Source organism: Anomaloglossus baeobatrachus, chromosome 4 (assembly GCF_048569485.1).
Source record: "Anomaloglossus baeobatrachus isolate aAnoBae1 chromosome 4, aAnoBae1.hap1, whole genome shotgun sequence".
In the NCBI taxonomy this organism is placed as follows: Eukaryota; Metazoa; Chordata; class Amphibia; order Anura; family Aromobatidae; genus Anomaloglossus; species Anomaloglossus baeobatrachus.
The window spans coordinates 253,079,865-253,106,002 of record NC_134356.1 but is presented as its reverse complement, the minus strand read 5'-3'; the positions used below and the strand labels follow the sequence as shown (position 1 = coordinate 253,106,002).

General features: G+C 46.5%; 1 protein-coding gene across 5 annotated transcripts in view; it reads left to right on the top strand.

Moving 5' to 3' along the window:
• Window positions 1-26,138, top strand: part of CEP290 (centrosomal protein 290) — a 451,099-nt gene that overhangs the window by 197,705 nt on the left and 227,256 nt on the right. For all 5 annotated transcript variants that reach the window (XM_075344782.1, XM_075344781.1, XM_075344784.1 and 2 more), the window contains 2 exons: window positions 3,513-3,624; window positions 18,541-18,746. In XM_075344782.1, coding sequence (XP_075200897.1) covers window positions 3,513-3,624; window positions 18,541-18,746 — 318 coding nt within the window. The remainder of the gene's footprint in view (window positions 1-3,512; window positions 3,625-18,540; window positions 18,747-26,138) is intronic.

The window sequence follows — 26,138 nt, the reverse complement described above, 5'->3', positions numbered from 1 at the left end:
TGTGTGGCCCACACATGGCAGATCTGTTATCATGCACATCGTCGATTAATGCTTACTTACTGATAGTCACTTGTAAAGGGCAAAAAAAGTTGGCATTATGTATTATTAAACAGTTTACTAATCTAAAAGATACGGGTCAGGATAATTACTGCTGCCTAATGGTAGAAATTACATACAGTCATTGCCAAAAGTATTGTCACCCTTGAATTTGTTTCAGAAAATTAAGTATTTCTTCCAGAAAATTATTGCAATTACACGTTTTGTTATACTCAACTTTATTTCCTTTGTATGTATTGTTACAAAACAAACTGAGAAAAAAGACAAATTGGACATAATTTCACACAAAACCCCCAAAATGGACCAAATTGTTGGCACCTCTCCAAAATGGTGGGTAATCAACTTTGTTTTAAGCATATGATGCTCATTCAAATTCACCTGTAGAAAATAGGTGTGGGTAATATAAAAATCACACCTGAAACCAGATAAAAAGGGGAGAAGTTGACTCAACCTTTTCATTGTGTGTCTCTGTGTGCCACTAAGCATGGATAACAGAAAGAGGAGAACAGAATTGTCTGAAGACTTGAGAACCAATATTGTTAAAAAAATATTAGGCTATGTGCACACGCTGCGTTTTTTCCTGACCACAAAGATGCAGCGTTTCTGGCCCCAAAAAACGCACAAAAACGTACCCACTAAAAAAAGCATGCATTTTTGTGCGTTTTGATGCATTTTTTGCTGCATTTTGCTGCATTTTTTGCTGAGTTTTTCTCTATTCAATTTAATGGGTGAAAAACAAACGCAAAAAGAATTGGCATGTTGTATCTTTGTGGTCACCACAAAAACACAGCAAAAAAAAAAACTGCACTGTGCAGACAGCAAAAATGAAATCTCATAGACTTTGCTGGGGAATGAAATGCATGCAGTTTTTAGAGCAAAGATGCACCCGAAAAACGCGGCAAAAAATGCAGCGTGCGCACATAGCCTACATCTCAAAGTTATAAGCCAATCTCCAGAGATCTTGATCTTCCTTTATCCACGGTGCACAGCATAAGCAAGACGTATACAACCCATGGCACTGTAGAAATGGATGAAAGGTTGCAAGGCAGGATAGTCCGGATGGTGAATTAGCAGCCTCAATAAAGTTCCAAAGAAATTCAAGCTGTCCTGCAGGCAAAGTGCATCAGTGTCAGCTTGTCGACATTTGAATTAAAGGAAATACTATGGCAGGAGATCCAGGAGGACCCCACTGCTGACACAGAGATGTGAAACTGCTAGAGTACAGTTTGTCAAAATGTACGTGCATAAGCCAAAATCCTTCTGGGAAAGCTTTTTGTGGACAGAGCAAACCACGATAGTGCTTCTTGGTAAAGCACATCATTTTACTGTTTACCAAAAACGGAATGAGGCCTACAAAGAAAATAACACATTACCTACAGTCAAATATGGTGGAGGTTGAAAGATCTGGCAATGGATGCCTTGACTGTGTGCAAGGCATCATGACATCTAAAGATTACTAAAGGGTTTGGGTTGAAATGTAGTGCCCGATGTCAGAAAGCTGGGTATTCGTCCTAGGTCATGGGTCTTCCTGTAGGACAATGACCTCAATCTACTTCAAAAATCACCCAGAAATGGATGGAAACAAAGTGCTGGAGAGTTCTGAAGTAGCCAGCAATGAGTCTCAACCTAAATCCGATGGAACACCTGTGGAGAGATCTTAAAATTGCTGTGGGGAGAAGACAACCTTCAAATATGAGAGACCTAGAGCAGTTTGCAAAAGGAAAGTGGTCCAAAATTTCAGTTGAGAGGTGTAAAGAAGCTTGTTGATGGTTATAGGATGGTGTGCAACCAAATATTAAGTTGAAGATGCCAGCAATTTTGTCCAGTCCATTTTTGCAGTTTTGTGTGCTGTCCATATTGCCGTGTGTGTGTGTGTGTGTTTCTAATACACACAAAGGAAGTAAATGTGTATACCAAAATTTTTAATTCCAATAATTGTCTGGGAGAAATACTTCATTTTCTGGAACAATTTCAAGGGTGTCAACCCTTGCCCATGTTCTGCCACGCTGAGTGTACTGGAGCACGCATATCGTCAAGATCCGCTGCTGGCAGTTCCTTTTGCAATTGACAACCAATGACGTCTCAGATGTGCTTGATAGAAGACAAGTCTGGAGATGCTGCAGGCCAAGGAAACGTACATGAAATTCCTACAACAACAAATTAATATAGCATATCAAGGTGTGCAAGTACGTGTATTTCTGTACATGGTGCTCATACTTGATACTGATTAAATCAAGATGTTTTGAACATTTTGTTTCCATTATTTCATAATTTGCATATCATTAACACGTCTATCCATTCTGCGATTTCCATAATTCCATGACTTTTCCTTTTTGGTGTTGCAGTTTCAATGTTGATGAGTGTGTGGCATAAATCCAAATGTACTCAAGAAAAAAAGTTTTGTGATGCCTAAGGGTGAAACAAGTATGCTAAACATCGAAAAAATACCCATAAAGTAAGTAAATGTTTATTGATAAGACTTTAAAAACACTAATCCACACCTATTGGCAAAATTTAGCCTTTGGCTTGCACAGTAAAGGGAGATATACTGGCCCTGATGATGCACTCCTTTCTGTGCCGTGCCTATCAGGGCCAGTATATCTCCCTTTACTGTGCACGCCAACGGCTCAATTGTGCATTTAGGTGTGGAGTTATGCGGGCGTCACATGAGACGAGCTATCGCGCGATGCATCGTCGGGGTCACTGTTTTCGTTACGCACATCCAGCATCGCTTGCAACATCGTTTTGTGTGACACCTCCGAGCGACGCAGAATTTCTCACAACTCGTGAGTCGTGTACTCGTCGCTTATTTTTAAAAAATTGTTTATTTTTAATGGCGCCGGTTGTTCATCGTACCCGGGGCAGCACACATCGCTCCGTGTGACACCCCGGTAATGATGAAAACAGCTTACTTGCGTCCCGCGGCTCCTGCCGGCAATGCAGAAGGAAGGAGGTGGGCGGGATGTCTACGTCCCGCTCATCTCCGCCCCTCCGCTTCTATTGGCCGGCCGCTGTGTGACGTTGCTGTGACGCCGAACGTCCCTTCCCCTTCAGGAAGAGAATGTTCGCCGCCCACAGCGAGGTCGCTCAGCAGGTAAGTACGTGTGACAGGGGTTTCACGACTTTGTGCGCCACGGGCAACTAATTACCCGTGACGCAGAAACGACGGGGGCGGGTACCATCGCTCGTGCAATCGCACGATAGATCGTACCGTGTGAAGCCCGCAATTAGTGTTTTTAAGTCTTATCAATAAACATTTATTTAATTTAAGGGTATTTTTTCTGTGTTCAGTAAAATCCAAGACATAAACTACTGTATACATTTCAGTGTAGGTGGCTAAGCACTAGTCGGATTACATTTCCAACAATCTGTGGAGTCAATTTTTATCAAAATATGCATTTCTTGTAAAGAAACCCCAATAAACCTTCTGTTTTCTCTGCTATGATATGAACCAGCACGAAAATGCCTCACTGAAATCACAGATGACTTCTTATATTAAAGAATTGGAAATTGCTAAAGAAAAACTTAACACTTTGGAGCAAGCCTGGGAACACACAGCTGCATTAGGTATGTTTTTTTAAAACATGTGTTACTATGATTAGGTTCACACTGCATGGGAAAGGTTTTGGCAAATATATCCATAGGCTACCTTTTGGTTTGTTATATGTCTAGTAAAGGTGGGTGAATCTTCAAAAATTCATTTCGGGCAGATTTCATTCAGTCCAATTCAAAAATGCCCCTCATGCCATGAGAAAAAAATCTTTTTATGCCCTCACGCTTCTCCAGACCCCAAAGCATAAGAATTGGGGAGGGAAGAAATTAAAATAAATTGGATAAAAAATACTTTCTTCAGCGCTCTATTGGGAGACCCAGACGATTGGGGTATAGCTACTGCCCTCTGGAGGCCACACAAAGCACTACATTAAAAGTGCAAGGCCCCTCCCCCTCTGGCTATACCCCCCCCGTGGTATCACGGGTTCTCCAGTTTTAGCTTTGTGTGCGAAGGAGGTCAGACATTCCATGCATAGCTCCACAGATTTTAGTCAGCAGTAGCTGCTGACTGTTTCGGATGGAAGAAAAGAGGACACATATAGTGTTCCCAGCATGCTCCCTTCTCACCCCTGGATGGTGTTGTAAGGTTGAGGTACCTATTGCTGGTACAGGGGCTGGAGCCCCACATGCTGTTTTCCTTCCACATCCCCTTGTAGGGCTCTGTGGAAGTGGGATCCTGCCGGCCTCTCAGCTCTGACGCCGGGCTCCATCCACAGACCCATTAGAACCTGATGGAGACGGAGCAGGAGTACGATCAGGGACAGGCCCTGCATCATACAGGTACTCTGTGTCCCCGGCAGGCACAGACACACTCCGGGCTGGCTGGGTGTTGTAGTGCGCCGGGGACCGCAACGTGGAGTTGGTGTCCCTACAGATTACTGGGGGACTTTTTTTGTGTATGGGAACGCAGCGCCGACCCCCTCTGGACCGGGCGGCGCTGCTGTGACTTGTGGTGCGCCGGGGATCCGCCGTCCGCGCTTTTACGGCGGCGGCGGTTATAAATTTAGTCCCCGGCTTTTTGGGCCTAGGACGCCGGCAGCTCCGATTCGTTCCCGCCCCCACCCTGTCATTCAGGGTAGGGGAGAGACGCTGTTCGCTAGCAGCGACGAGGGCTGGAGCCTGATTTACATGCTCCAGCCCTCTCACTTGGCACAGAGGGAAGCAGGCTTCCCGCTCTTGGCCAGGAACGCCCAGGGCCCGCCCCCCTTCCTCTCTCGAGACGCCGGCAGCCATTACATGCATGCCTGGCTGGAGGAAGGACGCAAGGCTCTGGGAGACCTGGACTAGGGGCTATCTGGCGACCACACACCCGCTTTTTTAAGCGGGCGGTAAGCGATTTTTCTGTGCTGGTCCCTCTAGTGCCTCACGGTGTATCGGTGTACTGTGTACAGATATATAGATATTGTATTTCTTGCACTGTGAGGTCGCTTCTGGCTGCATATCCCAGATCGCTCTGTGGAAGCAGCAACATGTCATCCTCAAAACGCAAGGCGGCCAAGGCAAAAAGGGCTGTGTATACTGCGTGTGCTGCATGTGGGGCTAATCTACCAGCAGGCTCCGATGACCCCCATTGTGTGCAATGCTCCGACCCGCTGCTGCTTCGCCAGCCGGAGTCAGGAGAGGTAGCGACCCAGGCTGAGACGCTTGTAAGTTCTGCCCCGGTGACAGGGACAGACTTTGCAGTTTTTGCAGATAATATGTCTGTGTCTATGGCAAAAATCCTTGAAACCTTGCAATCTATGCATGGGGCTCAGTCTCTGGGCACGGCGAGGCCTCTGTCCTCAGGTCCCCCTTACTTGGAATGTATCCAGCCCACAGGGGGGTCCCCGGCTTCACAGGCCGAGGATTATGACTCAGATGATGGCCCCAGCCACCCTAAGCGAGCTCGCTGGGAAAGACCCTCGACATCTTCACACTGCTCAGGGTCTCAGCGCAATCAGTCTCCCTGTGATGTGTCTGATGAGAGTGATCAGGAATCCACTCCTGGAACCCCTCTCAACCTGGATACCCCGGATGGGGATGCCATGGTAAACGACCTTATCTCAGCCATCAATAGGCTGTTGGATATTTCTCCCCCAGCCCCTTCAGCAGAAGAGGCGGCTGCGGAGCAGGAGAAGTTTCGTTTCCTTTATCCCAAGCGTAAATTGAGTGCTTTGTTAGATCACTCTGACTTCAGAGAATCAATCCAGAAGCACGACGCTCACCCAGAAAGGCGTTTCTCTAAACGATCTAAAGATACGCGTTTCCCTTTCCCCCCTGAGGTGGTCAAGCGCTGGACACAGTGTCCAAAGGTAGACCCCCCGATTTCCAAACTTGCAGCTAGATCCATAGTTGCAGTGGAGGATGGCGCTTCACTTAAAGATGCCAATGACAGACAGATGGACCTTTGGTTAAAATCTGTCTATGAAGCTATCGGCGCGTCGTTTGCTCCGGCATTCGCAGCCGTATGGGCACTCCAGGCTATTTCAGCTGGCTTAGCAAAAGTGGATGCTATCATACATCCAGCAGTGCCGCAAGTGGCGCACCTTACCACGCAGATGTCGGCGTTTGCGTCTTACGCTATCAATGCGGTCCTAGAATCTACCAGTCGCACCTCAATGGCGTCCGCCAATTCGGTAGTTTTGCGCAGAGCCTTGTGGTTAAAGGACTGGAAAGCAGATGCTGGTTCCAAAAAATGTTTAACCAGTTTGCCTTTGTCTAGAGATAGACTGTTTGGCGAGCCATTGGCTGACATCATTAAGCAGTCCAAGGGTAAAGACTCCTCTTTACCACAACCCAGAACATCCAAACCTCAGCAGAAAAAGTGGCAGCAGAGGTTTCAGTCCTTTCGAGGTTCGGGCAAGACACCATTTACCTCGTCCAAAGGGACTCAGAGGACGCAAAGAAACTCAGATTCGTGGCGGACTCACACACGCCCCAAGAAAGCAAATGGAGGTACCGCTTCCAAAGCGGCTACCTCATGACTTCCAGCCCCCCCCCTCCGCATCGCCGGTCGGGGGCAGGCTCTCCCGCTTTTCCGGCATTTGGATGTCACAGGTCAAAGACCGGTGGGTGACGGACATTTTGTCTCGCGGGTACAGAATCGAGTTCAATTCTCGTCCTCCAGCTCGGTTCTTCAGAACCTCCCCACATCCAGACCGAGCAGATGCTCTGCTGCAGGCGGTGGATTCCCTAAAAGCGGAAGGAGTGGTGATCCCAGTCCCTCCTCAGGAACAAGGGCAAGGGTTTTACTCCAATCTCTTTGTGGTTCCAAAAAAGGACGGCTCGTTCCGTCCTGTTCTGGACCTAAAACGGCTCAACAAACATGTGCACGCCAGGAGGTTCCGGATGGAAACCCTCCGCTCTGTCATTGCCTCAATGTCCAGAGGAGACTTCCTTGCCTCAATAGACATCAAAGATGCTTATCTCCACGTGCCAATTGCTACAGAACATCAACGTTTTCTACGTTTTGTGATAGGAGACGACCATTTTCAGTTCGTAGCTCTTCCATTTGGTCTGGCGACAGCCCCACGGGTCTTCACCAAGGTCATGGCGGCGGTGGTAGCAGTCTTGCACTCTCAGGGACACTCGGTGATCCCTTACCTAGACGACTTATTGGTCAAAGCTCCCTCTCAGGAGGCATGTCAGCACAGCCTGAATGCTACGCTGGAGACTCTACAGTCTTTCGGATGGATCATCAACTTTCCAAAGTCGATCCTATCACCGACTCAGTCACTAACGTATCTTGGCATGGAGTTTCATACTCTAGCAGCGATAGTGAAGCTGCCGCTGAACAAGCAGCGGTCACTACAGACAGGGGTGCAATCTCTCCTGCAGGGCCAGTTGCATCCCTTGCGGCGTCTCATGCATTTCCTAGGGAAGATGGTGGCAGCCATGGAAGCAGTTCCCTTTGCGCAGTTTCATCTGCGCCCACTTCAATGGGACATTCTCCGCCAATGGGACGGGAAGTCAACGTCCCTGGACAGGAAAGTCTCGCTTTCCCAGACGGCCAAGGACTCTCTACAATGGTGGCTCCTTCCCACCTCATTATCTCAGGGAAGATCCTTCCTGCCCCCATCCTGGGCAGTAGTTACGACAGATGCGAGTCTGTCGGGGTGGGGAGCAGTGTTTCTCCACCACAGGGCTCAGGGGACGTGGACTCCGCAGGAGTCCACCCTTCAGATCAATGTTCTGGAAATCAGAGCAGTGTATCTTGCCCTACTAGCCTTCCAGCAGTGGCTGGAAGGAAAGCAGATCCGAATCCAATCGGACAACTCCACAGCGGTGGCATACATCAACCACCAAGGAGGGACGCGCAGTCGGCAAGCCTTCCAAGAAGTCCGGCGCATTCTAATGTGGGTGGAGGACAGAGCATCCACCATATCCGCGGTTCACATCCCAGGCGTAGAAAACTGGGAAGCAGACTTCCTCAGTCGCCAGGGCATGGACGCAGGGGAATGGTCCCTTCACCCGGACGTGTTTCAGGAAATCTGTCGCCGCTGGGGAGTGCCGGACGTCGACCTAATGGCATCCCGGCACAACAACAAGGTCCCGGCATTCATGGCGAGGTCGCGCGATCAAAGAGCTCTGGCGGCAGACGCCTTGGTTCAAGATTGGTCGCAGTTTCAGCTCCCTTACGTGTTTCCGCCTCTGGCGCTCTTGCCCAGAGTGCTACGCAAGATCAGATCCGAGTGCAGCCGCATCATACTCGTCGCTCCAAACTGGCCGAGGAGGTCGTGGTATCCGGATCTGTGGCATCTCACGATCGGTCGACCGTGGTCACTGCCAGACCGACCAGACTTACTGTCCCAAGGGCCGTTTTTCCATCAGAATTCTGCGGCCCTGAACCTGACTGTGTGGCCATTGAGTCCTGGATCCTAGCATCTGCAGGATTATCTCAAGGAGTGGTTGCCACAATGAGACAAGCTAGAAAGTCGAATTCTGCTAAGATCTACCACAGAACGTGGAAGATTTTCTTATCCTGGTGCTCGGCCCAGGGAGTGTCTCCCTGGCCATTTGCATTACCCAAGTTTCTTTCCTTCCTGCAATCGGGGTTAGAAAAGGGCTTGTCGCTCAGCTCCCTTAAAGGGCAAGTTTCGGCACTATCCGTGTTTTTTCAGAAGCGTCTAGCACGTCTTCCTAAGGTGCGCACGTTCCTGCAGGGGGTCTGTCATATTGTGCCCCCGTACAAGCGACCGTTAGATCCATGGGATCTGAACAGGGTACTAGTTGCTCTCCAGAAGCCGCCCTTCGAGCCTCTGAAGGAAGTTTCCTTTTCTCGGCTGTCGCAGAAAGTGGCGTTTCTTGTTGCGATCACATCGCTTCGGCGAGTGTCTGAGCTGGCAGCTCTGTCATCCAAGGCTCCCTTCCTGGTGTTCCACCAGGACAAGGTTGTGCTGCGCCCCATTCCGGAGTTTCTTCCTAAGGTCGTATCCTCTTTTCATCTTAATCAGGATATTTCCTTGCCTTCTTTTTGCCCTCATCCGGTTCACCGGTATGAAAAGGACTTACGTTTGCTAGATCTGGTGAGAGCACTCAGAATCTACATTTCCCGCACGGCGCCCATACGCCGTGCCGATGCACTTTTCGTCCTTGTCGCTGGTCCGCGCAAGGGGTTGCAGGCTTCTAAAGCCACCCTGGCTCGATGGATCAAAGCACCAATTCTAGAGGCCTACCGTTCTGCGGGGCTTCCGGTTCCTTCAGGGCTAAAAGCCCACTCAACCAGAGCCGTGGGTGCGTCCTGGGCATTACGTCACCAGGCTTCGGCTCAACAGGTGTGCCAGGCAGCTACCTGGTCCAGTCTGCACACTTTCACCAAGCATTATCAGGTGCATACCTATGCTTCGGCGGATGCCAGCTTAGGTAGAAGAGTCCTGCAGGCGGCAGTGACACCCCCGTAGGGGAGGGCTGTTTTGCAGCTCTAACATGAGGTATTTATTTACCCACCCAGGGACAGCTTTTGGACGTCCCAATCGTCTGGGTCTCCCAATAGAGCGCTGAAGAAGAAGGGAATTTTGTTACTTACCGTAAATTCCTTTTCTTCTAGCTCTTATTGGGAGACCCAGCACCCGCCCTGTTGTCCTTCGGGATGTTTTTTTGTTGTTTGCGGGTACACATGTTGTTCATGTTGAACGGTTTTTCAGTTCTCCGATGTTATTCGGAGTTAATTTGTTTAAACCAGTTATTGGCTTCCTCCTTCTTGCTTTGGCACTAAAACTGGAGAACCCGTGATACCACGGGGGGGGTATAGCCAGAGGGGGAGGGGCCTTGCACTTTTAATGTAGTGCTTTGTGTGGCCTCCAGAGGGCAGTAGCTATACCCCAATCGTCTGGGTCTCCCAATAAGAGCTAGAAGAAAAGGAATTTACGGTAAGTAACAAAATTCCCTTCTTATACTTACCTGTCACCACCATAGCTCCCTGGTCCTCCATGACCTGCTTCCAACCATCTATTCTGGTGCTGAAGCAAATGATTGATGTCACGTGGTCACGTGTGTGGGGAAGGGGCTGTCTTTGGCCTTAGTGCCAGAATAACCAGACGAAAGAACTGGGTGCGCAGTCGGTGGCATAAAAAGTAATGAAGATTGATTGCTGATTAGAAATTTGTTGTTCATTTTACTTTTCTTTAGTATATAGATTCAATCTAACAAAAAGTATAGTGTATCGTCAACAACCACACTTAGAAAAAGTTAGGGATATTTGGCTTTCTGATGAAATTTATGGAAAACGACAAAAGGTCACACTGCAGTGATATTTTATCATGAAAGTAGGGCATTTAAGTAGAAGCATGCAATGGTGATTTCCTCATCTCAAACAATTTATTGAAACAAGAGACAACAATAGTTGTGGGTACACCCCCAAAATGTCAACATCTCAATAACTTGTCATCAATTACAGCTGGACAACAAGGTCTCATGTTGCTGTCAAGTGGAGATATTGTCTGCTGAGGCCTGGTATAACACTCTTCTTGAAGGGCAGCCCTCAGGAATTAGGGTTCTGGGGTATAGAGTTACAAGCCTCTATACGGCAACTCCACTGATCCCATAGGTTTTCTATGGGATTCAGATCTAGAGAAAGTGCAGGCCACTGCATTTGAGGTTCTCCAGCCTCCAGCAGCCGTTTCCTAATGATGTGACCTTGATGAGCTGGGGCATTGCAGTTAGGCCTGTGTTGTTCATGCAGAAGCACTGGATTATTCATGTTATTCAAGTAGTAGGAGCTTGTCAATGTTACGGTTGCTGTGGCACTGGAGTCTATGTCCAGATTTCTTGCTACTGCACATGTGCGAGCACTGGAGACTATGTCCAGATTTCTTGCTACTGCACATGTGCAAACGCTGGAGACTAAGTCCTATCTTGGAGCCATTGCACATGTGCGGGTGACATCATCGCTGACACGAGGTCACATGTCTCTGACACCTTCTATGCCGATTAGCCGCTGGTCATGTGCTTGTGACACGTGGTCACATGTCTCTGACACCTTCTATGCCGATTGGTCGCTGGTCATGTGCTTGTGACGCTTTGCTCGGTGATAGGCCAGCGTGACGTCATTCCTGTCGTTCTGGCAGCGGATTGGCTCTGGTGTCCTCCATCTTGGATGAGGCACAGAGTCTATATAAGACCCTGACGCACGTCGCACGGCGCTCAGTCCTCTTGGTTCATGCATGAGAGTAGACGCTCTGTGCACGTTCCTCTAGGCATCTCTCTGTCTATGCTAGGTGAGCGCTACCGGCAGGGTAGCATTCTTATACCTTACAGCTTCGGCTGCAGTCCGTATCCTTACCTCTTAGGGGAGCGGACATAGGCAGGTGCCTGAGGCACATGGTCCGGCTGGGCCTTGTGATTCTACTCCTAGGTGGACGTTGCCGCTAGGGTAACGTTCCTTATACTGCGTCTGGCAGTTGTTCGTATCCTCGCACACTAGGGGAGCGAACAGAGGTAGGAGCTTTGTGCGGCTTATGCTGCTGTCCGTCTCTTTTGCACCACTAGAAGAGCGGACCTAGGCAGGTGCCATATCTAGTGGTTCGTGTCCTCGCACACTAGTGGAGCGAACACAGGTAGGAGCTTTGTGCGGCTTACGCTGCTGTTCGTCTCTTTTGCACCACTAGAAGAGCGGACCTAGGCAGGTGCCATATCTAGTGGTTCGTGTCCTCGCACACTAGTGGAGCGAACGCAGGTAGGAGCTTTGTGCAGCTTACGCTGCTGTCCGTCTCCTGGCACCACTAGAGGAACGGACCTAGGTAGGTGCCATTTCACACTCACTGCCTTTGTCTTTGTGATTATTAACATAGACCATTCCACACACCCTCCAAGTAAGGGAGGAATTGCCTTATTTACTAATTATATTCCTCTGTGAGTTTAACAGAGGTATTGCACTCTGCCATAGTCTGCAGCAGAGTCTTTGCACGGTGGACCCTGACTGTCTGATACTCCTTTAGGTTTTATTATCAGACAGCCCCCTGTAACAGTCACTGTACCATTCACAAAGTGTAGGTCAGTTCTGTATTGATTAGACGCAACTGCCCACACAATAACTCCACCACCAAAGATTCATCTGGTGACAACAGTGGCTGATGCAAAGCGTTCACCTTGACATCTGCAACATCATTGGTGGACATCCATTCTACTTAGCATTAATAGACTTTCATCGATGACCAGCACAGAGTCCCTTGTCCAGCACAGATGAAGCCCGTGCCTGGTGGTGTGATCAGGTACCCTTGCAGGTCATTAGCACACCGACCACGCTGATGTAAACCGTTTTAAATGGTCTGATGCGACACTTGGGTGACCCTCACCTCTTAAATGTGCCTGGAGTTGTGTGGCATTCATCATCAGGCTCCAAAGGGCATTGTTCACAATGAAGCGGTCATCAGTGTGGAATGTGACCAAAAGATGTCCACTTCTATGTCTTTCTGTGACTATCTCTGTGGCAAGTTCCTAATGACACTCTATGACACTCTACGTTTAGTGGCCACTTCTGTTTGAGAACATCCTGGTTGAAGCCCCAGAATGACGAGGTACTGTTGATCAATTGCTAGGGGTTTTCTTGGTCTCATAATGTCAAAATTTGAATAGCATGATGAGGGGGACTGTTTAATACCAATTCTAATTGATCCCTGAAATTTATTGGAGATTCATGGATCAAACACCTGTTGTGAATTTTGCCATTAAGCTCCTTGTTAGAGAACAACAAGTTGTGCATAAAGTACTGAAACATTAATCATGAGCATTCAAAAGATTAGAGAAGGTCACATTGAGTTCACCTGAAAAGGTTAGAATGCAGTTTAGAATCTTCCTAAAATTTCCTCTATGAGACAAAAATCCCTAACTTTTTGTGAGTTGTGTATGTATATATGTATTTATATAGATATTTTTATCTTGATATTTTTACTTTTATTTGTATGCCTATGGCGTCATGGCCATACTCCTGTAAAATGGCATACAGTTTGTTAATAGCTTCTGTCACAGGTTTTCGATAGGAGTAACCTGAACAGAGCTATTATTTGGTTTTCTCACAGAAGTCTTATCTTAGTGCTTTGAAGACAGAAGCTTTTACCCCTTATTCATTCGTGTTATAAAATCGTTTCTGCTCTTTTTAGATGAAAGGAACACAAACCATAGTTTGTTATTACTGCATTTCTATGGAATAAAGGTTATGAAATACCCATAGTTGCCATCCATACCTAAATTCACATTTTTAACCCTTTCCTGCATATAGACATTATTGTATATGAAAAAAATGCTGCATCCTGAAAGAAAAGATATGCTTCATCGTTAAGGGGTAAACTTCAGGAATTTGTGAGCTGTCGCTTGAGATGTTGGTGCAGGGACACTATTTTACACTACACAGTAAAAAATGTTCAAATACTTTTTTTGAGACGTAATTTATAGTATATCGTATCTGTAATGGAAATCAAAATTATTCAACCCTCATTGCAAATCTAATATATAAAGGTGTGTGTGTGTGTGTGTGTGTGTGTATCCGCTAAAGGAATCCGTACCGTCGCATTTATAATCACAAAATTTTGCACAGACACCTCATGTGACTCAGGGAACGTCATAGACTGTTTTGACTGGAAAATGTAACTCTGTGCTTTACATTTACTCTCCAAAAAACTACCTCCATTAAAGTCAATGGAGCTGCGAGCTATAGGTTATTAATAGCAGCTGTGATTGGTTGCTATAGGAACAAAATAAATTGTTAGTATAAGAAGTTTAATTTAAGTGTAAGGTAATAGATGTCGGTGGGGAGACGCATAGAGACACAGACAGACATAGACACAGTAAGAGACAGACAGTGAAAGAGATATAGAGAGAGAACAGACAGTCAAAGAGACAGACAGTGGCAGACAGACAGGGAAAGAGACAGAGGCAGACAGACAAACAGAGAAAGAGACCGGGAAAGAGACAGAGAAAGAAGCAAAAACAGGGAGACAAAAACATGAAAAGAGACCAAGACAAGGAAAGAGACAGAGACAGACTGGGAACGAGACAGACTGGGAACGAGACAGACTGGGAACGAGACAAACTGGGAACGAGACAGACTGGGAACGAGACAGACATTCAGAGACACACAGAGACAGTTACTATCCCGGGCAACGCCCGGGTACTACAGCTAGTTTGTCATAAAGTTTACAAACTTTCTGCTGCTTTCAATAAGTACAACTAATGTACCAACTGGTTTCCTCAAACTCAGCACAAAATGCTATGTATAACGAGTACTGGAGTCTCAAAATTATTCACTCCTTGATAAGTGCTTTGGCTGTTTATGACCTTCTGCAAACATGATCCATAGCCAAAAACCACTTTTTTTTTTCCATAGTTTTATAGAACAGAATCTCGAAAGGTATGTGGCTTATTTATATTTTTATGTGTCTTTCCATTGACTATTCTTGTACTTTTGGGTCACTAAAGATGTATGTCTTGGAGACCTTTAGTATAAAATATGCACCTTACTATGCAAACGGAAACCTCTATTACTATTATCATCAATCTTACTGCAGGTCATTTACAGTCACTTTATTTTTTATTTTTTTTTAACTCTTGCCTCCTCAGGAATCTAGTGGCAGCTGGTGACCGCTTCCTCTTTCCTCTAGGAAGTATAGTCCATGTTCCTCTATATGTTTTAACTTCTAATCTTTGCTTATAACGGTTATCTCTAGGAACATTCAATTTCTTTGCAACTTATTATATACTATTCCCTGTTTGTGCAAGGCAATAATTTCTTCTTTTAACTTTTTGGGCCACTCTCTTTTGGCAGTCAAAGAATATTAGTGAACTGGAGGCCATTGTCTATGAGTAATGGTCTAAAGCGGGCTTTAAACGCTACGGTATTTCTAGCAATTGCTAGCGATATCATACGCAAAAGCACCCGCCCCTGTCGTGCATGCGATATCGTGTTATCGCTGCCGCAGCGAACATTATCGCTACGGCAGCGTCACACGCACTTACCTGGTCGTCGTCGTCGCTGTGACTGCCGAACAATCCCTCCCTCAAGGGGGAGGTGCGTTCGGCGTCACGGCGACGTCACTAAGCGGCTGGCCAATCAAAGCGGAGGGGGCGGAGATGAGCGGGACGAACATCCCGCCCACCTCCTTCCTTCCTCATTGCGGGCGGGACGCAGGTAAGGTGAGGTTCCTCGCTCCTGCGGTGTCACACACAGAGATGTGTGCTGCCGCAGGAACGAGGAACAACATCTATAAACAACCATTAACAATTTTTGGTTTTAGGACGACCTCTCCATGGTGAACGATTTTCACCACTTTGGAGGACGTTTAAGGTCGCTGGTAAGTGTTACACGCTGCGATACCGTTAATGACGCCGGATGTGCGTCACTAACGACGTGACCCCTACAATAAAACATTAACGATATCGTAGCGTGTAAAGCCCGCTTAAGACTCCTCACGAACAAAGCCAGAAGATGTTGTCTGGTCATACATCACATTTGCAGCAGGACATAAAAGCCAAAGTGTTCTTTACTAAGTAACAAGGTGTGGATAATTCTGAGACTGCAGATATCATTAAAAGTGGCATTTTGTGATGAATTTGAAGAAACCACTCTTTATTAGTAACGCTATCTAAATGGTTCTTGTTTGATTGGTTTATTGCAAACTGTGGACATTTTATTATTTTTGATAATAAAACTCATTTGCAATGGGTTGGAGGTGAATAATTTTAATTTTATCTCTAACTTGCCAGAAACAAAGTAGCAACCTTACATAGTGTATTGGTTACAGATTACCGTATGGATTCCACTATCTACCGTAAGTCCACAAGTGACGTACATTTCATGTTATAAGGGTTTTACAGATCTGCATGCACTCGCTGTGGAAAAATTTATTTTGAAGGCATCACAGTACAGTATTGGATTTTTGCTAGTCTTTCCCAGATCGGTAGCAGTGTTCCTGGCAAAAAAAAAAATCTTATTTGTCATCAGATTTTATGAAATAAGTTTCCCTTTAAACACTTGAACTGCTTTGTGCATAACAAATATGCAACAATATTGGAGATTACAGGGCTAAAACTGAAAAGTGGAGGAAGTGTGTGTGTGTGTGTGTATATGTGTATATAATCATTTTTTTTTTCTTTCTAGTAACCTTAACCTAAAAATTTTAAAGGAAGTCTCCTCCGCCGCAGAACCCTTCCTTCCAGAGCCTTGCCAGCTAGCTTAGCGTTGTTAGTCAGTGCAGTGGTAAACAGAGCTGGCGGGTCTGTGGGAGGAAAAGGGTGCCGGATTATGTGGCCCCACCCACAGTGCGCCAAGCGCTCCATTTCAAGATTAATTTAATGGATGTTTAAAGAAGTGGTTCACCCATATTTATTATTGGCCTCAGCGATATTATGTTGAGAAACAAGGTTTCTCTCACATACCTTGTGTTGCCAATAGTGCCTGTGAGCGGTGCAATTGCAATCCACTCTTCCCCATCGCCTGACCCCCCCCATCTGCCGTGACCTCAGGGATTCGGTGATGTCATGTCAACTTCCTGCTCAACTGACATCACCACGGCCGGCCCCAGTCTCTGTGAGTGACTGTGCTGTGGGCGGAGTTTCACCGCTTGTCACAGCCCAGCATCCCTCCTGCTTGCGCGCTCTGCAGCGAATGAGGCAGCAGGGAGATGCTGGGCTGTGATGAGCGGGGAAACTCCGCCCACAGCACAGTCACTCACGGAGATTGGGGCCGCCCGTGGTGATGTCAGGTGAGCAGGAAGTTAACGTGACATCACTGGATCCCCGAAGTCACGGAGTCCGGGAATCAGGTGATGGGGAAGAGCGGTCTGCAATAGCGCCACTCACAGGCACTGTTGGCAACACAAGGTATTTGAGAGAAACCTTGTTTCTCAACATAATATTGTTGTGGGCAATAATGAATATGGGTGAACCAGCCCTTTAAAACCGTTTTAGATTTTTAAGCTAACATTATGGCTTTTTGTAATGAAGGGTGCCATAGAAACATTCTTTTTTTATGTACATTTCCATTTTTCTCCTTCAGCAAAGTATAACCTTTAAAATACTATTACTTATGATAAATGAAGAACTTAAACATGACAGAATATGCAATAAATGTTTGACCTATAGTGACTTCATCCTGTGTGACCCTTGGGCAGCATGCATATGTTCCTCATTATTAGTAGCCAAAACCAGGAGTGGAACAATCAGAGGAAAAGTATAATAGAAACAAGTCACCACTATTGTATTTATCACCCACTCCTGGTTTTTGGCTACAGATACTGATATAACAAACTCACCAAATACTGTATTTTTCCCTTTATAAGACGCACCTGATTATAAGACGCACCCCCAAATTTGGTGAAGGAAAAGAGAATTTTTTTTTTAATGTTAAATGGGGTCCATCTTATAATGCCAGTGTCCGTCTAACAAATCATATAGGGTATATGTCCCTCATAGCCCCCCATCCTAAAATTAGCCCCCCTTAATCTGGATGTGGCCCCCTTATATTGAATATAGCCCCCTTGTGCTGGGACACGTCCCCCTGTGCTGCCCATGGCCCCTATAGATGGCACACCTCCCCTGTGTTGATATGGCCCCCATGTGTGCTGCCCATGACTTCTATAGATGGCACATCTCCCCTGTGTTTGATATGGCCCCCCATACTGCTGCCCATGGCCACTATAGATGGCACATCTCCCCTGTGTTAGATATGTCCCCCTTGCTGCTGCCCATGGCCACTATAGATGGCACACTTCTCCTGTGTTAGATATGCCCCCCATGCTGCTGCCCATAATAAAATAAAACACTCTTTCCTTACCTTCTCAGCGCTGTCCCTCCTCGTGTCTCCCTCCTCGCAGTTGAGCTCCGGCTTCCTCCACTTCCTGGTTCTTGCTGCCGGTCATGTGATCGGCACAGCAGAGTGATATCATCTCTGTGTGCCTTATCACAGACAGCAGCAGCATCAGGAGACCGGGAGATCAGCGCTGGAGGTAAGTAAAGCGTTTTTTTATTTTACTATGGGCAGCAGCATGGGGGCCATATCTAACACAGGAGGGATCATGTGCGATCAAAGGGAGCACAGGCAGATTTAATATGGTTTATAAGACGCACCCCTTACTTTCCCTACTTTTTTGGGGGGACAAAAGTGCATCTTATAAAGCGAAAAATACGGTACTCAACTTGTGCTTATGGCCTAAGTGGAAAGCGCATTAAGAATAAACAAATCACATCTTTTATCAGCTTCATGGAAAAAAAAAAGGTGAAAGTGATGGAGTATATGCAGAGCACATAATTTTTTACATTTGTTTATATTTTTAATGTTTGTTGAGTGATTTTTATTTATTGGGTTTTTTTTCGGGCGCGTTCCAGGTAGAATCCAACTGAAAAGTACGCTATTTGCATGTACCCAAAGACTGTTACTTTTGTAAAATGTTTAAAATGGGAACAAGAAATTTTAATGATTATATTCATGAATAGATATTTAAACTTTTTTCTTTTTTAATCTAGGAGGTAATTCTGCAATGGACAAAGCCACAAAAGCCATAACAAATAATGAAATAATTTCCATTTCCAAAAAGATAACAATGCTGGAAATGAAGGAACTAAATGAAAGACAAAAAGCTGAGCATTCCCAGAAAATGTATGAACATTTACGAATCACATTGAAACAACTAGAGGAAAGAAATTTTGAACTTGAGTCCAAGTTTGCTGAGGCAAGTATGAAAAAAGATATTGTGGCATTTATTGATTTTTGCATTGACTTGTGATGGCCAAACCTGAACTGTTAAGTTCTAGGTCTGTATCGGACCTCGAACACTGACTTCTCAGGTAAGTCCGTGTTGAAAAAATGTAAAAAAAAGTTTAAAAGAAAGGAAAATAGAAATTATACTTTCGAATCTTCAGCACGATTGTCACATGGCTTCCAGGTCCGCTTATTACATCTCCTGCATATTCACTGTTTCCCCCGTGCACTATCTGTGACAGCGTCTGTGATTGGCAACAATTCCGACGCTTTAAGTGTATCATCCCGATTGCCCTGATGCTGTGGAAATCCAGTAATATAAGGTGATAATGACAGCTGTGATTTGTCAAAATAAACACAAAAATCCTTTATTTTAAAAAAAAAACAACAAAAAAACACACTATTTCTACAATTTATTAACCCCGAAAATATCCAGGTCCGACTTAATCCACACCACGATGTCCCATGATGACCCCAGCTCTGCTACATACTGAAGTCGCAGTGTGTAGACATATTAGAGAACATGACCGCTCACTACAGTTTCAGGCAGACACTGACTAAGCCGCAGCTGTGCGCGATGACATCACTGAGTTTACCTGCCGTCACAGCTGGAGGTTTCCACGGTACCCCACCTGTGACCACAGGTAAACTCACCTCAAGTGAACTCATTAAACTTGGTGACCTGACCTCAGGTGAACTCATTGAGCTCAATGAGACCTGCATCTCCTGGCAGAAAACCACAGGTTTTTCGCAAGAGATGCAGATTTGGTGCTGGAATTTATTCCCCAAATTCCTGCACCAATACTGCATCTCCTGGCAAAAAAAACGCATCAAAATGCTATGCGATTTTGAATGTTTTTTTTTTTCCAGGAGATGCAGATTTGGTGCAGGAATTTGGTGTATAAATCCCAGTGCCAAATCTGCATCTCCTGGCAGAAAACTGCACCGAAATGGTGTCAAAACCGTGGTTTTCTGCTAGGAGATGTAGATGTGATGCTGAAACTTAAACACCAAATTCCTGCACAAAATCTACATCTCCTTGCAAACGCAACAAAATTACATCATGTTTTGATGCGGGGTTTTTTTTGCCAGAAACTGAAGATTTGTTGCAGGAATTTGGAGTATAGATTTCAGCACGAAATCTGCATCTCTTGGCAAAAAAATGCAGTTTAGGTGTCATTTTCAGCCAGAAGATGGAGATTTACTGTAGAAATGTCTACACTAGATTTCGGCACCAAATTTGCATCTCCTGGCAGAAAACTGCACCGAAACTGCGTCAAAATTGTGTTTTTTGTGCAGTTACCTGCCAGTAGATGCAGATTTGGTGCTAGAATTTATACTAATATATATAATATATATATATATATATATATATATATATATATATATATATATATATATATATATATATATATATATATATAATATATATATATATAATATATATATATATATATATATATATATATATATATATATATACGGTCATGGCCAAAAGTTTTGAGAATGACACCAAAGTTATATTTTCACAGGATCTGTTGCCCCTCTGGTTTTTAATTGTGTTTGTCTGATGTTTACATCACATACAGAAATATAATTGCAATCATATTATGAGTACCAAAAGGTTATATTGACAGTTAGAATGATTTAATGCAGCAAGTCAATATTTGCAGTGTTGACCCTTCTTCTTCAGGACCTCTGCAATTCTCCCTGGCATGCTCACAATCAACTTCTGGACCAAATTTTGACTGATAGCTGTCCATTCTTGCATAAGCAATGCTTGCATTTGCCCGAATTTGTTGTTTTTTGTTTGTCCACCCGTCTCTTGATGATTGCCCACAAGTTCTCAATGGGATTAAGATCTGGGGAGTTTCCAGGCCATGGACCCAAAATCTCTATGTTTTGTTCCATGAGCCATTTAGTGATCACCTTTGCTTTATGGCAAGGTGCTCCATCATGCTGGAAAAGGCATTGTTGGGCGCCAAACTGCTCTTGGACAGTTGGGAGAAGTTGCTCTTGGAGGACATTCTGGTACCATTCTTTATTCATGGCTGTGTTTTTAGGCAAGACTGTGAGTGAGCCGATTCCCTTGGCTGAGAAGCAACCCCACACATGAATCGTTTCAGGATGCTTAACAGTTGGCATGAGACAAGACTGGTGGTAGCGCTCACCTCTTCTTCTCCTAATAAGCTGTTTTCCAGATGTCCCAAACAATCGAAAAGGGGATTCATCTGAGAAAATGACTTTACCCCAGTCCTCAGCAGTCCACTCCCTGTACCTTTTGCAGAATATCAGTCGGTCCCTGATGTTTTTTCTGGAGAGAAGTGGCTTCTTTGCTACCCTCCTTGAAACCAGGCGTTGCTCAAAGAGTCTCCGCCTCACAGTGCATGCAGAAGCACTCACACCAGCCTTCTGCTATTGCTGATCTAGCTCGGCACTGCTGGTAGTCCGATCCCGCAGCTGAAACAGTTTAAAGATACGGTCCTGGCCTTTTCTGGTCCTTCTTGGGCGCCCTGGAGCCTTTTTGGCAACAATGGAAGCTCTCTCCTTGAAGTTCTTGATGATGCGATAGATTGTTGACTGAGGTGCAATCTTTGTAGCTGCGATACTCTTCCCTGTTAGGCCATTTTTGTGCAGAGCAATGATGGCTGCACGTGTTTCTTTAAAGATAACCATGGTTAACTGAAGAGAAACAATGATACCAAGCACCATCCTCCTTTTAAAGTGTCCAGTGGTGTCATTCTTACTTAATCATGACTGATTGATCACCAGCCCTGTCCTCATCAACACCCACACCTGTGTTAATGGAACAATCACTAAAACAATGTTAGCTGCTCCTTTTAAGGCAGGAATGCAATGATGTTGAAATGTGTTTTGGGGGTTAATGTTCATTTCCTTAGCCAATATTGACTTTGCAAGTAATTGCTGTTAAGCTGATCACTCTTTATGACATTCTGGAGTATATGCAAATTGCCATTAGAAAAACTTAAGCAGTAGACTTTGTAAAAATTAATATTTGTAGCATTCTCAAAACTTTTGGACATGACTGTCTATATATATTGGCAAAGGTTTGTTGTCAGTAGAACTCAATGAGACCTGCATCTCCTGGCAGAAAAGCACATTTGTTTTGCCAAAAGATGCATATTTGGTGCTGGAATTTATACACCGAATTCTTGCACAAAATCTGCATCTCCTGGCAAAAAAACATATTGCGTTTTGATGCGTTTTTTTGCCAGAAGATGTAGGTTTGGTGCAGGAATTCGGTGTATAAATGCTACGGATTTAAGCTCAGTGCGCATGATCAGAAGTCCCCGGCACTTCTTGTCATGCGTACTAGACCTCTCTGAAGCTGAGACCCATACACCTGGCTTCATAGTATGCATGACCGGAAGTGCCTGGACTTCTGATCCTAAACCCGGCGTCCTAGGCGGTAACAACGGACAGGTACGCGTGTCCATGCCAATGATGATTGGCATTGAATAGCATGTTAGCACGCTCACAGGGATGTGCTAACATGCTAAGAGGGCAGACTAGTCGGGAGAAAAAATACCCTTGCAAGTAGTCCCTGCGCTCATTTGCATCTCATAAAGGATCTTTAGAAATACTTTTTCCCGTCGCCACGAGAGTGCCACCAGAGAGATAGGTCAGCCCCTTATTCAGGACAGGAAACCCACTAAAATAAAGGGCGACACCTCTCCCATGCATTAGTTCGGTTTCCTGTCCCATGATGGGAGACCCAGAAGTGCTGTGGTGCTGCCACAGTGAAGGTCGGCTTTCGGTTGGGGTCCTTGGTGTTCAAATCAGGGGCCTCATCTTCCTTTTTTCCTTTTGCCATTATTTTTGTTTTTTGAAGCCGGGTCTGTGTCCTGCTGGGGTGTATAGTCCTGGCGGTTGTAAACACCGGTCACAAGCCAGGTCTGTGTCCGGTACTGTGTGGTCTGCCAGGATCGAGATCTCAGCAGTTGCATACGCCGGTACTTTATGCTGTGTCTGTGTCCTGTGGGGGCGAGCACTCCTACAGTAGTATATGCCGGTCACATGCCAGGTTTGTGTCCTGCTCTGGCGTATGCCCCTGCAGTTGTATACGCTGGCCTCCGAGTCCTGTCGGGGTGAAGATCCCGGCAGTTGCATACGCCGGTACTGTGTGGTATACACCGGTACTACCGTGTTTTTCCAAAAATAAGACACTGTCTTATATTTTTTTTGCCCCCCAAAAAAGCACTAGGGCTTATTTTTGGAGGAGGTCTTATTCTTGGAGAAACACGGTTGGGGGTATGTTTACCACCCAAAAAAGCAGACCTTCCCCACTTCCCAGGAGACTCATACTCACCAGACCCGGACGTCTGCATGGTTCCCAGGTCCTCCTGTGATCTCCGGTCGGTGCAGCACGCCATTCTCCACTGCTGCTGGCTGACACACACAGCCCGATCGCAGACACACACAGCAAATCACACACACAGCCGATCACACACACACACACACACCTCACACACACCTCACACACACCTCACACACACCTCACACACACCTCACACACACACCACACACACACCACACACACACCACACACACACCACACACACACACACACACACACACAGCTGATCGCAGATATACACAGCAGATCGCAGGCACACACAGCAGATCACAGATACACACATCCGATCGCAGGCACACACAGCCGATCACAGATACACACAGCCGATCGCAGGCACACACAGCCGATCGCAGGCACACACAGCCGATTACAGATACACACAGCCGATCGCAGATACACACAGCCGATCACAGGCACACACAGCCGATCACAGGCACACACAGCCGATCACAGGCACACACAGCCGATCACAGGCACACACAGCCGATCACAGAAAAACACACCCGATCGCAGACACACACACAGCCGATCGCAGACACACACACAGCCGATTGCAGACACACACAGCAGATCACACACACACACATCACATCACATCCAGCACTTCCGGCCACAGGGAATGAGAGCAAGTCACGTGTCCCGCCGCAGGTCCTGTTCATCGCGCTGCACCGCACTGCCTCTCAGGATTCTGCCGGCGAGAAGAGATCGGTGTCTCTGGATGAGGTGAGTGTGTATGTGATCCGATGTGTGTGCGATCCGATGTTTGTGTGTGTGATTTGATGTTTGCGTGTGAGCCGATGTTTGTGTGTGCGATCTGATTATGTGTGCGATTTGACTGTGTGTGCGATCCGATGACGTGTGTGAGATCTGATTGTGTGTGTGTATGTGTGTGTGTGTGAGCTGATGTGTGCGGGTGTGTGTGTGTGCGGGTGTGTGATCACTGCAGGTCCTGTCGCTCAGTTTCGGGTGAGTGTGATTGCCGGGTGCCGCTGTATATAATGTATATAAGTGTCCTGCAGTATCTTTATCTTTTTTAGCTGCACGGACACTTCATTATTGATCCGCGACTGGGGCTTATTTCTTCAGCGCTCTATTGGGAGACCCAGACGATTGGGGTATAGCTACTGCCTCCGGAGGCCACACAAAGCACTACACTAAAAAGTGCAAGGCCCCTCCCCTTCTGGCTATACCCCCCCGTGGTATCACGGGTTCTCCAGTTTTCAAGCTTTGTGCGAAGGAGGTCAGACATCCATGCATAGCTCCACAGATTTTAGTCAGCAGTAGCTGCTGACTATTTCGGATGGAAGAAAAGAGGGCCCATATAGGGCCCCCAGCATGCTCCCTTCTCACCCGTTGATGGTGTTGTAAGGTTGAGGTACCTATTGCTGGTACGGAGGCTGGAGCCCACATGCTGCTTTCCTTCCACATCCCCCTGGGGGGCTCTGAGGAAGTGGGATCCTGCCGGCCTCAAAGCTCTGACGCCGGGCTCCATCCACAGACCCATTTGAACCTGCTGGATACGGAGCTGGAGTACCGTTCAGGGACATGGCCCTGCACCATTACAGGTACTCTGTGTCCCCGTACACACAGGCACAGCACACTCCAGACTTGCTGGGTGTGCTAGTGCGCCGGGGACAGTAAAGGGTTACAGTCACTGCAGCTTTGCTGAGTGACTTTGTGTATTGGGAACTACCGCGCCGGACGCTCCGGGAGCGGCGGCGCGGCTGGGACTTGTAGTTCGCCGGGGACTGGGCGCCGACCGCGCTTTTACGGCGGCGGCGCTTATAAATCCAGTCCCCGGCTTCTGCGGCCTAGTGCCGCTTCGTTCCCGCCCCCTCCCTGTCACTCAGGGAAGGGGACAGACGCTGAGCAATCAGCAGCGCCGAGGGCTGGAGCCTTATTTACATGCTCCAGCCCTCTCACTGCACACTGTCGGACGCCGGATTCCCGCTCTGACTTGGGGCACGCCCACGGCCCGCCCCTCCTCACACGAGCTGGGGAAGACGCCGGCAGCCATTACTGCAGTCCGAGCTCGGACTTTCGGCAACCAGGCAGGACGGTGGCGACCATACACCCGCTTATAGGCGGGCGGTAAGCGGCACACATAGTGCTGACCCCAAGATATACTGCAGTGTGTACATGTGTATTTTAACTGCATAGGTCGCTATATGCCCGCTTGGAGAGCGACACATCAGCAGCAGGAAAGCAGGTGTGCTAAGGCACAGGCTTTCTAGGCTGCTTGTATTGCGCGTACTGAAGTGTTCATTTGTGTTTATGCTTGTATGCTATACACTGCACTGTACAGTCGCTAGTCTTAGCTATATTCTCCTGGAATGGCTAGACTACAGCAGCAGAAAACCAAGGGTGCTGGGGCACAGGTTTTTTTCTATGCTGCTTGTATTGCATGGGCTGCAGTGTGCATTTGTACTTGTGCTTGTATGCTATACATTGCACTGTATGGTCACTCTTCTGGGCTATATTCCCCTAGATGACTAGTCTACAGCAGCAGAAGAGCAGAGGTGCCAGGGCACAGGCTTCTATGCTGCTTGTATTGCTTGTGCTGCAGTGTTCATTTGTACTTTATGCTTGTATGCTATACATTGCACTGTACGGTCACCAATCTTGGCTATATACTTCTAGATGGCTAGTCGGCAGCGGCAAAAAAAAAAAAAAAAAAAAAAAAAAAGCAACACAGATTTTCAGTGCTGTTTTTACTACATGGGATGCTGTTCATGACACCGTCCCATTGTGTGCATGCTCCCCTGTAGCACTTCGTCTGCCGGGGTCTCTAGCACTTCGTCTGCCGGGGTCTCTACTAGTCGTGGCCAAAGAAACCACCTGTCATCCCTGTCCAAGGACAGGGACGGAGTTGCAGTTTCGACAGATATATTGTCATAAGATTGAGACTTGCAGTCCAGACAGGCCATGGGCAATCTCCCTGACCAACCTCATTTGGAACGGGGGGGTCCCAGGAGGACTCTCTGT